The 15307-nt window shown below is 45.1% G+C and overlaps 1 protein-coding gene across 1 annotated transcript in view; it reads left to right on the forward strand.

Annotated features, from left to right (window-relative positions):
• Positions 1 to 15307, forward strand: part of FBXL5 (F-box and leucine rich repeat protein 5) — a 37508-nt gene that overhangs the window by 4758 nt on the left and 17443 nt on the right. The window contains exons 2-3 of the mRNA XM_077280026.1: positions 13900 to 14115; positions 14790 to 14885. Of these exons, the coding sequence (XP_077136141.1) occupies positions 13900 to 14115; positions 14790 to 14885 (312 nt within the window). The remainder of the gene's footprint in view (positions 1 to 13899; positions 14116 to 14789; positions 14886 to 15307) is intronic.

The following is a 15307-nucleotide window of genomic DNA, read 5'->3' on the forward strand; positions in this document are numbered from 1 at the left end:
CGCATTGATTGGCACAGAGACTTGGCTGAGTCTCGGCTCAACCCATATAAGTCTATGGATGCGAGTGACACAACGCACATCACTTGGCTATCATCTGAGTGCGGTGAGATATACGCCGGCAATGGAGGAGATGGAGAAATTAGTTTCTCTGCCTCCTCCGCAGCTGTGCTCCTATCCTCTCCATGCGAGAGGCTCGGAGCAAAGACGCAAGACACTCAGCTCCTGCTCGCATTAGCATATTGCTCTCGCATCGGATGCCATACGCTAGTATGACCCCGGCCTCAGTAGAATTACTGACAGAGTTTACCTGTCATCGCTTACCGCCGCTCTGGGAAGGAAACCTGTAGCAGTTTTTGGTAATCATTTGCACGTGTCCCTTTTTCCCAAAACATAAAGGTAAATGTGATAAATGTTTCACTCAACGTGAGCGATTTGTTAATTGCATCAAGTGGTTGTCCAAGTAATCTCCTATCTACTGCTGACTTGCAGATCAGTGGGAGTCCGATGTCTAGGACCTTCACCGATTGACAGTTCGGAGTTCAGCTTCCATGCTACAAAATGACGCAGCTTGTCGTATTGTTGACTGTCGCTTATTTCTGCCAGAAAAAGCCAAATGCAGCCCTGTAGTGAATGAATGGAGTGGTAGTCCACAATGCCGTTCCATTCTAACAATGGTAAGAGCACCCCCTTTTTGCTGATCTGTGTAGGTCTGAGCAGACAGACTCCCATTAATCGGCATGTTATCACCAATCCACCAGACGACCCCTTTAATTGTGTGTTCCTTCCAGTGCACAGTAACTTGCAGTGGGTTATGAAGGAAAACACTTTCTAGTGAGCGGACATGGGGGGGCAATAATGTTAGATTGCACAAGTCAATGCATGTTGCATTGGTCTCCTGTGCTGTAGTCATGATGTCACCAGGGCTGTGGAGTCAGTAAGTCAAACCTCCGACTCCTCAGTTTTCCTGACTCCGCGACTACGACGCCACAGCACTGGTCACTACTGAGCATGTGCATAAAGTGCAGCACAGATTCATCTCATCTATGACTCTCCAATATTACTGAGCACGTGCATAAAGTGCAGCACAGATTCATCTCATCTAAAAGCCGAGATCCTCAGATCAGGAACTGATCAGACGTTTATTGGACATTTCATAACATTCCCATATTCTCAAGAAAACATTTGCAGCCCATCCTGTATTGTACTACTAAACCCAATTTATTATATATTTTTAGGAGTCGGTCCATTTTATTCAACCCCACAAAAATGGACACCGACTCCTGGATGCCACTGCTGCAGACTGTCCTCAGATAACATTATTGAGGCAGCAATGAAGTGGGGGGAGGGGAGCACAGCCAAGTTTATTTTCAACACCTACAACCCTATATAAAAAAATTCTAACAACGCCCTTTAATTGTATGTTAAGTTGCCCTGGTAAGATCACTGCTGTCTTTAATACAGTCCATGCTCCTTATGGCATCTTATTGATTCACGTTGTGCAGCCACATCACATGTATTCCGCAGATTTTCCCTGCAGTTTTCGGCCTTTGCAATGTAAATTGTCCTGCAGTTCTGTGTCTGGTTTTGCCAAAAAAAAAGTTGTCAGTGGTGCTGTAAGGCATTGGTGGTGGGGAGCCGGGCAGACATCACATATTACACATTGCCACCTGACGCCAGTGAAGACACAATTGGGTGATGTGCACACACGACATTTCCGCTTCAGATCTACCGCTATGTATAGGGTGGTGTAAAGTCGCGTATGTCTCCCTTAACCTCTTAGTGACCAGGCCAAATTTTTCAAATTTGACCAGTGTCACATTATATCAGCGGTGGTCGCTAAGGGGCTAGAGGTCAGTTTTACTTCTGAGTTGTACGTTTTTGGTGCCTTCCATTGTTAAATTAAGGTTTTTAATGGAAAAATTCATAATTTGCATTTTTTTTAAATCAATATTTTGGTCCCGTTGTTCTTTTCTGCCTTTGTGGACATTGTCATATTCATCAAAACTACGCACTGTGGTTCAATTCTGCATAGATGAAAGATGCTTTTTTTCCCCCCACTCTTCTACCTGTTTCTTACCTTTTTGGAGTTATTACGATTGCGTGAGATGTTGCATGCATGTTGGTCTTCAACTGCTCAAAGATAACTAAAAAATGTACACCAGGTAGATGAAACCACATTTGGGGTTAAAAAAAAAAAAAAAAAAATCAAGTCACATCATAAATTTGGGTCGAAAACATGTGGCAGTAGCTAACAAAGTCCTTGTTGATGAGCAAAAAAAAAAATTGGTTAAAAAAATGTAAAAAGGTACAAAACTGATTATGAAGATTATGAATTGGGCAAAAATAAATAGAATTAGGAACTCCACTCATTTCAATGATGATCGGCCCCTTAATGTGATGTAACATGCTGTAATATATGGACGTTGGCTCTGAGCGTTTTCTGCTTGCTCATGCTTATACTGCAGTCTGTATAGAGCGGAGAGCTGACGGCTCGCTGACAAGTGCGAGTATACATTGCATCACCTTTGTGGTGTGTGTGTGTGTGTATGTATGTATGTGTGTGTGTATATATATATATATATATATATATATATATATATATATATATATATATATATATATTAATATATAATATATATATATATATATATTTCTCTATATCTCTATCTATATATCTCTGTCTATATATCTCATCGAAGTCGTGGTTCAGGTTGTTTCTTTTGTCTTGTGTATTGATCTCTATCAGCTCAATGGATGACATTGTACACAGGCGAACATGTATGTGGTCGCAATACGAGACCGACAAGGAGAAGAATGGAAATAAGGATTTGTTGCAGATTTTTCTTGTCTTAAATAGGGAAGTCAAGATTAGCTGAAGATTTTGCCAGTGGATCTCCTGTGCAACCCCCTTTTTCCTGAACAGCGAGCTGAACCATGTGACTGATCACAAATGGCCTCCTGTAAAAAAAACACACAAACGCAGCTTTTTTTTTTTTTTTTTTTGCCAGCAGCATGTCAATTCTTTTTGTGGATCTGCAGCGTTTCTGCACCCATTGACTTCCATTGTGTGAGGCCAATCCGCAGCAAAACCGCAGGTGTAAAAAAGATCTGCTGATTTGCTGGGATGTGCCTGTGAGAAACGCTGCAGATCGGGAGATATGTGTGAGTGGAGAAGATGTGCGGGTGCGTGTGTGCTGGGCTGTGTGTGTGCGTGCGGGTCTGTGTGTAGGCAGGCATCCTCCGATGGGACTTCCAGTCCCATCCGGCTATGCCTGCTACAGTGACAGGTAGCCGGATGATGGGACAGTTGTCCCATCATCCGTCTACTGTGTTCAAGTATGTAAAAAAAAAAAAAAAAAAAAAAAGATACTCATAGACACACAGTACATACAACATAGAGAACATACTCACCACAACCACACAGCTAATCCCCAAAGCCATCGGTCACCTGTAAGAAAAAAAAAACCTCCCTGATCCGCAGTAATCCATCTAATAACGAGTGGCCCACGACGATCTCTCGTAGAGAGCTGTCACATCGGTAGATGCAGCCGCTCTCCAGGTGCTCCGGCGAAACAATGTTGGAAGGAACAACACTGCACTGTATCCCTCCGCTGCTGTGAGTGCAGAGTTCATACTGTCACTTGCGGCACCGCTTCGTGGGAATATTCTCACGCAGCAGTGCTGTAAAGTGAGAGGCCATTCAAGCCTTAGTGATAACACTGCAGGAGCCATTGTCTCCTGTCAAGTGTAACTGCAGGACTATAGAGCAGTCACATCTCTTGATGTGACAGCTCTATAGGGGAGATCATCGTGAGACACTCGTTATTAAATGGACTGCGTCGGACCAGGGAGTATACTGTTGGTTTATTAGTTTTTATTCTTTTCCAGGAGAACGAGGGCATCGCAGAAATGAGCGTACAATAAAGATGGCAAAACTGTGGTGTTTCATTAAAATACTTTATTCTGCGTGTGTGTGTTTACTTAACCCATTCATAACTATATGATTAGTAAAGGATAGCTGTCTTATTGAAGCCTCTCCATTACTAAGCCAGCTAAATGTCACCTTACAATCAAAGATGACATTAACCCCTTATTACCCCATATGTCACCGCTACGGGGCAGTGGGAAAAGAGAGGCTATTTCTGGGGCTGCTGTGTGCCGGTGTTTGTAGTGGGGGGGCAATATCCATGGTCCCTTCCTATTCTATGAATATCAGCCCGCAGCTGTATACATAGCCTTTTCTGGCTATAAATTATACGGGGTCCCCCTATTTTAATAGCCAGTAAAGGCTATTTCAGCTGCGGGCTGAAATTCGTAGCCTGGGAAGATCCATGGGTATTAACTAGTAATGAGTGAATATACTCGTTACTCGAGGGTGTTCTCTGAGTATTTTTTAGTGCTCGGAGATTTGGTTTTCTTCACCACAGCAGAATGATTTACATCTGTTAGCCAGCTTAATTACATGTGGGGATTCCCTAGCAACCTGGCAACCCCCACATGTACTTATGCTGGCTAACAGATGTAAATCATTCAGCTGCGGCGAAGAAAACGAAATCTCCGAGCACTAAAATACTCGGTCACCCGAGCGTGCTCGGGAAATCTCAAGTAACGAGTATATTCACTCATCACTAGTATTTACCCCTTCCCAGGCTATAAACATTGGCCCCTAGTCGCTGGCTTTCCCTCTCTGGCGCAGAAAATTGCATGGGAGCCCACGCCATTTTTTTCTATTTTTTATTTTTTAATTAAACACATGTAGCGTTGGCCGGGTTCACACTTGTGAGAAACTTGCACGAGTCTCGCACCTCAATACCCGGCACTCGGGACCGGAGTGTGCGGCTGCATGTATTTCTATGTAGCTGAACTATCCGGTCCCAGGTATTGAGGTTCGAGACTCATGCGGGTTTCTCGCAAGTGTGACCCCGGCCAACACAGATTTTGCGTCTATGTCTTGATTTAACTCTTTGTGTACCATTTTATTAATGTGTATTAGCTGTCTATTAGCTGTCTATCTTTCTGTGTGTAAACCTTATTCTTCAATGGAGTATGTAAATGAAGAGGCTGGACAAGAATGACATCACAATTCTTTTTTTTTTTTTGTTCAATAATAGATTTTTAATTAACTTTCAAAAACGCATACAAATCCGTATCAAAAACGCATCAAATCCGCCCCTCGTTTTCTACCAAGAGAGGAAGAATCTGCACAGAAAATTCCACAGGCAAATCTGCAACGTGTGCACATAGCCTAAAGGTACCGTCACACTCAGCGACGCTGCAGCGATATAGACAACGAGCCGATCGCTGCAGCGTCGCTGTTTAGGTCGCTGGGGAGCTGTCACACAGACAGCTCTCTCCAGCGACCAACGATCAGGGGAACGACTTCGGCATCGTTGAAACTGTCTTCAACGATGCTGAAGTCCCCCTGCAGCACCCGGGTAACCAGGGTAAACATCGGGTTACTAAGCGCAGGGCCGCGCTTAGTAACCCAATATTTACCCTGGTTACCATTGTAAAAGTAAAAAAAAAAACACTACATACTCACATTCTGATGTCTGTCACGTCCCCCGGCGTCCACAGGGTTAAACTGCTTTCGGCAGGAGCACTGCTAAATGCACGCGCTCGTGCCGAGAGCTTCCCTGCACTGAATGTGTCAGCGCCAGCACCCGGCAGTAACAGTGGTGACGTCACCGCTGTGCTCTGCTTTACGGCCGGCACTGACAGTCAGTGCAGGGAAGCTCTCGGCAGCAGCGCTCCTGCCGAAAGCAGTTAAACCCTGTGGACGCCGGGGGACGTGACAGACATCAGAAGGTGAGTATGTAGTGTTTTTTTTTTTTTTTTACTTTTACAATGGTAACCAGGGTAAATATCGGGTTACTAAGCGCGGCCCTGCACTTAGTAACCCGATATTTACCCTGGTTACCATTGTAAAACATTGCTGACATCGTTGCTTTTGCTGTCAAACACAACGATACACGCCGATCTGACGACCAAATAAAGTTCTGGCCTTCTAGCTCCGACCAGCGATATCACAGCAGGATCCAGATCGCTGCTGCGTGTCAAACACAACGAGATCGCTATCCAGGACGCTGCAACGTCACGGATCGCTGTCGTTCTCGTTGTAAAGTTGCTCAGTGTGAAGGTACCTTTACTGTCGTCACTGTACATGACTTTTATACTGTTGGTTACAGTTGTGATAAAGTTTTTCACTTAGGGTACTGTCACACAGTGCAATTTTCGTCGCTACGACGGCACGATCCGTGACGTCGCAGCGTCGTATGATTATCGCTCCAGCGTCGTAGACTGCGGTCACACTTTGCAATCACGGCGCTGGAGCGATGCCGAAGTCCCCGGGTAACCAGGGTAAACATCGGGTAACTAAGCGCAGGGCCGCGCTTAGTAACCCGATGTTTACCCTGGTTACCAGCGTAAACGTTAAAAAAACAAACAGTACATACTTACATTCCGGTGTCTGTCCCCGGCGTCTCAGCTTCTCTGCACTGTGTAAGCACCATAGCCGGAAAGCAGAGCGGTGACGTCACCGCTGTGCTCGCTTTCCGGCCGGCAGGCGCTCACACAGTGCAGAGAAGCTGAGACGCCGGAGGACAGACACCGGAATGTGAGTATGTACTGTTTGTTTTTTTAACGTTTACGCTGGTAACCAGGGTAAACATCGGGTTACTAAGCGCGGCCCTGCGCTTAGTTACCCGATGTTTACCCTGGTTACAAGCGAAGACATCGCTGGATCGCTGTCACACACAACGATCCAGCGATGACAGCGGGTGATCAAGCGACGAAAGAAAGTTCCAAACGATCTGCTACGACGTACGATTCTCAGCATGATGTCTGATCGCAGTAGCGTGTCAGACACAGCGATATCGTAACGATATCGCTAGAACGTCACGAATCGTGCCGTCGTAGCGATCAAAATTGCACTGTGTGACAGTACCCTTACTTAACATTATTGAATCTCATTAACTTTTTAACAGAGCAGCAGTAGACAGAATTATCTTGTGATTCTGTAAATGTCTATAAAGGTGCGTGCACCTGGCTGATGTGTTTCTGCTGAGTGATCAGTGGATGGCAGGGACATTGTACAAACTCCAATCATTCCGGGTGTAAAAGGACCTTTAGTCTTGTAGTTCCAGGCACCCGCTGGCTGAAATTCTCCGTTGTTGCCGTTTTTTCCCTATATAACCTTCAGCCCCATGTGACCGCATTCTATAATGCTGCACATATTACTCCAATTTGCCCTGCAAGGAAACAAAAACCCTTTTAGATGACCACTGAGTTATCTCCGGTGGTCATCTACAAGCTCTGCTGTGTCTGGATGTCAGGCTGGATGGTGGCATCATGCCACCAAACAGCCAAAGGCATCCAGATGTAGCAGAGCTGGACTCGTCGTGGGACACTCGGTAATTGGACTACGTCAGTCAGGGAGTATTTGTGTTGGTTTATTTTATTTTTGTTGTAGGAGACGAGGTAGTCAGGGATTAGGCGATGCAGTAAGTGTGGTAAATTAAGATTATTAAAGGACTTTATTCTGGCTGTGTGTTTCTTGACCATATAACTATAGGATTAGTAATGGATAGGTGTCTTATAGACGCCTCTCCATTACTAAGCCGTTGGCTTGATGTCACATGGCAATACACAGGTGACATCAACCCCACAAATATTACCCCACTTGCCACCGCTACATGGCAAGTGGGAAGAGCTGGGTAAAGTGCCACAATTGGCGCATCTTTGGATGCTGCTATTTTTAGGCTGGTGAGGGCCAAAATCCATGGGCCTCACGAGGCTGCAGCTGTCTGCTTTTTATTTGGTTGGTTAGCAAAAATAAGGGGACCTCACTTTTTTTTTTTTTTGCGGGGATCCCACTATTTTTGCTAACCATCCAAGGTAAGCAGACTGCTGTGGCCTGGTATTATCAGGCTAATAAGGTTCATGGATATTGGATCCTTACCAGCCTGAAACACCAGTCCCAGTAGTCTGCTTTACTCTAGCTGGTTAACATATATAGGGGGACTCAACGCTATTTTTTATTTTTTTTATTTTTTTTTAATTATTTATTAAAAAGAAGGGGACCTCTCTGTGCTTTCCTCCACTTTGTGTCATGTAAGTCCGGCTGTGTCGCAAGAGTCACCGTTATGTAAATTAGTACACATGCGTAGTAAGCTGCATTACCGCACGTAATACGCATGTGACTAGGAAGATAATGCAGTGTTGCCGCATCAAATGATAGTCTATGGGTAATTTATGCAGCGGAAATGGAGCGTCTACACTACATAAATTGACATGCTGCGGTCTGGAAAGACACGCCTCATGTCCGTCTCTGCGGGTTAGCTGCTGGCGTTGGTGCACACATAGTGGGCATGTGGTTTCTTGAAATCCCATCCAGTGTTCTGTTACAGCTGGACGCTGCAGGTTGGACATTGTGGATGTACTTGGCGTCCAACTTGCAGCGTTTACTGATTGGGAACATACAGTTGTGGCCAAAAGTATTGACACCCCTGCAATTCTGTCAGATAATACTCAGCTTCTTCCTGAAAATGATTGCAAACACAAATTCTTTGGAGTATTATCTTCATTTAATTTGTCTTAAAGGAAAAAACACAAAAGAGAATGAAGCAAAAAGCAAAACATTGATCATTTCACACAAAACTCCAAAAATGGGCCAGACAAAAGTATTGGCACCCTCAGCCTAATACTTGGTTGCACAACCTTTAGCCAAAATAACTGCGACCAACCGCTTCCGGTAACCATCAATGAGTTTCTTACAATGCTCTGCTGGAATTTTAGACCATTCTTCTTTGGCAAACTACTCCAGGTCCCTGATATTTGAAGGGTGCCTTCTCCAAACTGCCATTTTTAGATCTCTCCACAGGTGTTCTATGGGATTCAGGTCTGGACTCATTGCTGGCCACCTTAGAAGTCTCCAGTGCTTTCTCTCAAACCATTTTCTAGAGCTTTTTGAAGTGTGTTTTGGGTCATTGTCCTGCTGGAAGACCCATGACCTCTGAGGGAGACCCAGCTTTCTCACGCTGGGCCCTACATTATGCTGCAAAATTTGTTGGTAGTTTTCAGACTTCATAATGCCATGCACACGGTCAAGCAGTCCAGTGCCAGAGGCAGCAAAGCAACCCCAAAACATCAGGGAACCTCCGCCATGTTTGACTGTAGGGACCGTGTTCTTTTCTTTGAATGCCTCTTTTTTTTCTCCTGTAAACTCTATGTTGATGCCTTTGCCCAAAAAGCTATACTTTTGTCTCATCTGACCAGAGAACATTCTTCCAAAACCTTTTAGGCTTTTTCAGGTAAGGTTTGGCAAACTCCAGCCTGGCTTTTTTATGTCTCGGGGTAAGAAGTGGGGTCTTCCTGGGTCTCCTACCATACAGTCCCTTTTCATTCAGACGCTGATGGATAGTATGGGTTGACACTGTTGTACCCTCGGACTGCAAGGCAGCTTGAACTTGTTTGGATGTTAGTCGAGGTTCTTTATCCAACATCCGCACAATCTTGTGTTGAAATCTCTTGTCAATTTTTCTTTTCCGTCCACATCTAGGGAGGTTTGCCACAGTGCCATGGGCTTTAAACTTCTTGATGACACTGCGCACGGTAGACACAGGGACATTCAGGTCTTTAGAGATGGACTTGTAGCCTTGAGATTGCTCATGCTTCCTCACAATTTGGTTTCTCAAGTCCTCAGACAGTTCTTTGGTCTTCTTTCTTTTCTCCATGCTCAATGTTGTACACACAAGGACACAGGACAGAGGTTGAGTCAACTTTAATCCATGTCAACTGGCTGCAAGTGTGATTTAGTTATTGCCAACACCTGTTAGGTGCCACAGGTAAGTTACAGGGGCTGTTAATTACACTAATTAGAGAAGCATCACATGATTTTTCGAACAGTGCCAATACTTTTGTTCACCCCTTTTTTTTATGTTTGGTGTGGAATTATATCCAATTTGGCTTTAGGACAATTCATTTAATTTGTCTTAAAGGGAACCTGTCACCCCCAAAATGGCTGGTGAGGTAAGCTCACCGGCATCAGGGGCTTATCTACAGCATTCTGTAATGCTGTAGATAAGCCGCCGATGTTACCTGAAAGAGGAGAAAAAGACGTTAGATTATACTCACCCAGGGGCGGTCCCGCTCTGGTCCGCGTCCGACGGGTGTCTCCGGTCCGCTCCGGCGCCTCCCATCTTCGTTCCATGACGTCCTCTTCGGGTCTTCGCGCCGCGGCTCCGGCGCAGGCGTACTTTGTCTGCCCTATTGAGGGCAGAGCAAAGTACTGCATTGCGCAGGCGCCGGGCTTCTCTGACCTTTCCGGCGCCTGCGCACTGCAGTACTTTGCTCTGCCCTCAATAGGGCAGACAAAGTACGCCTGCGCCGGAGCCGCGGCGCGAAGACCCGAAGAGGACGTCATGGAACGAAGATGGGAGGCGCCGGAGCGGACCGGAGACACCCATCAGACGCGGACCAGAGCGGCACCGCCCCTGGGTGAGTATAATCTAACGTCTTTTTCTCCTCTTTCAGGTAACATCGGCGGCTTATCTACAGCATTACAGAATGCTGTAGATAAGCCCCTGATGCCGGTGAGCTTACCTCACCAGCCATTTTGGGGGTGACAGGTGCCCTTTAAATGAAAAAACACAAAAAGAAGATAATACCAAAGAATTTGTGTTTGCAATCATTTTCAGGAAGAAACTGTGTATTATCTGACAGAATTGCAGGGGTGTCAATACTTTTGGCCACAACTGTAGCTCAATATATCTGGAAAAGAAAATCACTTTTTTTTTTCCTTCCCAGAAGCCAACTTTCAATTAGCTTTATTTCAAGTGAAAAAAAATGCATCAAAAGCACAGGTGACCTTCCAGTGACCTCAGATGCAGATTTTACCTGCGTCAAATCCTGAGCCATTCCTGACCGTGGAAACATACCCTAAAAAAGGTTGTTGTTTTTCTCCCCTTCACCAGCATCTATTTTGTTGGACTGAAAAGCTGGTCAGTGTGAGGAATACTGCACTAACCAGAGCAGGAGGAGAACCTGTCATATCTGTAATAGTAAGTGCCACAAACTCATGACCTCACAAATCTGGTAAAATGAAGATAATGTGGCCAACCCCTTTAAGCCGACCTCATCCTTTCGAATTTACTGTGAAAAGTATGTTCACACCTCACGTGTTTGCCGCGAGAACGCAGCATTGTACTCTCCCAGCGATGTGAATGAGATTCTTGAAGTCTCTTGCACCCGCTGTTTAGTTTTTCCTTGCAGATTTGAAGGCCTTTCATATGTGCAGCATTAATACAATATTCAGCCTTTCTGCCGTGTATTTCACCCAAAACACATAAAAGAAAGCAGCAATAAGCGCTCATTTTATGCAGCATTTTCCTGCCAGCATATCATTATTTGCTCCAGATTTTTCTGCTGGTAATACTGCTCGTGTGCACACACAAGTGCCGGTCCGCCTAGGGATTATTCCTGAATAAGTAGGACAGTCCTGGTCGTGGCTTGCAGAAAGAAGCCCCGTGTGGCCTATCTGTGCCAATAGGCAAAGCGGGCACAGCAAGCGGGCACGAGTACAGGGGCGCGGGGTGGTCTGCCACGGGACAGGCGCCATGCCAAGGTTGTTAACACTTGTAGGCCTCAGGAATTCCTCCGGCCCTTTAACGTGTTTGCACATTATGGTGAAGAGCTTTACACAACGGAAAAGTTTGTGGCTTTTATGAGCAAAGAGATAAGAAAGTTTGCGAACGTCTGGGACGTGACCCGCTAATCTTTCCCTTTCATGAGCTGTACGGATAGAAGCCATCATTATGGCTGCGGAAATGCCTACATGTACAGATATGTCTGTGTTCATGATTAGCGTTTGCTTTAATTATGCTAAAGGCAGCCATTACACCGCTCATTACCCGCCTGACTAAGCGTCCTCTGGAAATCTGCTAAGACCTGCTAATCCCAGGGAGAGAGAAAGCCGCATCCCTGAGAGCTCATCAGGCCGGTAATCCTCGGAGCCAGCACTTGGCAAGGGAGTACCAGACCCCAACTTTGTGGGTTTTTTATTTTTATTTTTTTTTTAACTTTTCTACACTTCTGTCCGTTACGCCTCATTCACAGGTTTTTATGTACAACTATCTTTTTTTTTTTTTCCCTGAATAGCACTTGTACCTATATAGTCTATGGGGATGTTCACACGTCAGATATTTTCCTCGTACTGAGTGGTCCATGCAAAATCGCAGTGACATGACCGATATTGGTCCGAGTGCTGGATCAAAGATCAGAATTTAAGTCTTTGGGTCCGAAAGAATCTGCCGGCATTCTGATGCCATCCGTGTGCTGCCCGTTTTTCAAACACTGATAGAAGGTGGAGAAACGTTTTTTTTTTTTAAGTGAAAAAAATTTAAACTGTACTCCGCTGAAAATCTGATGAGACTCAGTCCGTTCTTCTCGTACGTAATAACAAACTGAGGCCTTATGGGGGCAGCTCGCCTCCTTGGTCGCCCAGAACTCTTTCCCATACAGGTAGGTTTTGGTTTTTTTTAAAATAAACTTTGATTTCCGGGTATCTGCTGTAAAAGCAAGTCTGTTCGTTTTGAGTGAAGTAAAGAAATTAAAGCAAAAAATCTACAGAAAAATGGATTTGGAAATAAAAATCTAGTTCATTATATAGGGTAAATTAGTAATATGGCAATATAGTTTTGTGCTACAGCGAGCCGCACTCTATAGTAATACCTAAAGCATTTTACAGCTTCCTTAAACCAACACGTGACCTAAAGAAAAACTATCAGATATCAGAAAGGAAACATCTGAGACTTTCCGCAAGCACCTGACCGAGCCGTGGTGGAGAGTCAGCCATTCTTATCCTGCACATTCTCTGGTTTTTAGCCTTCAGAGCAGGCGCTTGCCCCGTGGCCAGAGGCAAAGCATCCTCATCTTCACCCACATTTAACGGTGCTGACAAAATCTTCCCACCATTTATCACTGTGTCCTAGGGCTATATGGCGACATGTGACATCACAGTGACGCATTGCCACATTAGGTGTAATGATTTCTTAAGGTGTCCCGTTGAGATCATAAGTCTCGAAATGTGTTGTTTTTTCTGTTGTTGGTCACAAGTTGCACGCAGCACTTTTGCCACAGACGTCAGTGCAGGTTGCACACAAATTGCCTGCAACTTGGCGGTTTTGTTCAGACCAATCAGAGCTGTAAAATGGTGGCGCTACTAGAGGTCGCATATATGTTTTTGGTTGTGCGCCTTTGTCAGAGAAGCATGGCCGGGCAGCTCTAGCCTAGTGGCACAGTCTAGGACCGCATCCTGGTAATGAGATCAGCAGACTTGTGAATCCTCACATTACACACAGTCAGGATTCCCTGGGCCCGGAGCGGGCGAGTGTGTAACCGTAAGTGTGCGATGTTTGCATCAGTACAAGTGTGTTGAGGGAGGCTGGACATGTCTAGATGGAATCACATGGTTCGGGGCACACAACCTCCCCGTAGCGCTGTTACATGCGCGTGCTATGTAGATAAAGAGGTGGTATAAGGAGATCTTTTCATGCGTCGTAGATCGTTTTTTATTGCAAATTTTGCTACAATCCTTTCACCATCTTAGACTTTACAACCTCCTTAAATAATTCTATGATTTCTTCAGTCAGTCATTAGTTCCCTTTATAATGTTGTGTACGCTGATGTAATCGCCTATGGGCCTTTCATCACACGGCCGGCATGACATGGCTCTTCTATTATGAGGCTGGGGATTTGTGCCGTAGGTTACAGTCATCTGAATTTCCACCAGCTTCATTTAGGATGGTGATAATTGGATCAGTCTTATCTTGTGTTCTTTCATTTTTCTACATTTTCTTGTCTTAAGTGAACACCAATGTACCGGTTTTGCTTCTCACACAGCTTTCCAAGACCAATTTTTCCAACAATAATGACTTCCGGGCTCTGCTACAGTCCTTGTACGAGACCTTCAAGGAGTTCAAAATGCACGAGCAGATCGAGAACGAGTGCATCATCGGCCTGTTACAGCAACGCAGCCAGACCGTGTACAATGTGCACTCCGACAACAAGCTCTCCGAGATGCTCGTCCTCTTTGAGAAGGGGCTGAAGAATGTCAAGGTAAGCTTCCGATAGTGTGCGGGCTGTACGGCACAACCATGCTGGCAGAATTCAAGGGGTCTAGGATAGGACACTTTTCTACAGAATAGCCCCCCATTGCGCTGTTTGGTGGCCACACCAGACTTTGCCCAATAATTAATAGAGGAGTTCTGGAATTGCTGAGAGCGAAGGATTACGGTGGTTTTATTTGGCCATTGTCAGTAAATCAGTCCGCTAACTGGTATAAGTGCATTTTCTTTTATTACCTAGTAGCTTTCGCCTTGACAAATATATACAGGTTATTGGGGACCCAAGTGTGGATCGGGGGTAGTCTATATCATATGTTCTGTCAACTTCAGTATTAAAATATTTGGGATAGAAATGAAAAAAGAAAACAAGCAATCATGGAAAGTTTCCTATCCTGGAGTCGAGTGATTCATAAATTAACCCCCGTCGTTTGGGAGAGGTTGGGGTTGTCGCTTTCTTCCAACATATGAAGGAAGTCCGAGATTGTGACACCCCCATCCTGGAAGAGATGTTCTCACCATAAATATTCACCCCTGCTGACATGTAATGTCACTTGTAAAAGTTAACTAGGTTTTGCTGCGCTGACAAGTTTGTGCTTTAAAGCCGAGGTTTACCAGTTCATCTGCCGCACATAAAAGGTCTTGTGTGACTGTGTTCTGCGCCCTCAGGATGAGTACGAGCAGCTGAACTATGCCCAACAACTGAAGGAGAGGTTGGAGGCTTTCACCAGCGACTTCATCCCTCACATGAAGGAAGAGGAGGAGGTGAGTGCTCAGCCACTGTCCTGATGTCTACTTGGAAGGCCATTGTGATCTTGGCACCAGCCCTAGCTTTTCACTCTCGGAGGTCTTTTCAATGGATTTTCTTTCTTTAAACCAATTACTTCCTCCGATTGGTCCTGCTCCACTGATTCTGCAACATTTTTGTGTGTGCCCTTCTGGACATGCCCCAGGTAACATGCTAATTTTCCTTTCAAGCAGCTGGGCATGTACCACAGAACTTCTTTAGGGGCATTTGCTTTCTCTTCTCGGTGTCTGATGTTCTGTGGTATTCATCCAGTTGGTTACCGAGGGGCACAACTTTTGAAATGGAAAGGTACAAGGGGAAAAAAGATTGTTCTGGTATCACTGTTTTGTTCTTTCTGTTGTATACGGCTAGTTGGTTAAAGGGGAAATTTGCATCTTTT

The sequence above is a fragment of the Ranitomeya variabilis genome, chromosome 1 (genome assembly GCF_051348905.1).
Source record: "Ranitomeya variabilis isolate aRanVar5 chromosome 1, aRanVar5.hap1, whole genome shotgun sequence".
Taxonomy (NCBI): Eukaryota; Metazoa; Chordata; class Amphibia; order Anura; family Dendrobatidae; genus Ranitomeya; species Ranitomeya variabilis.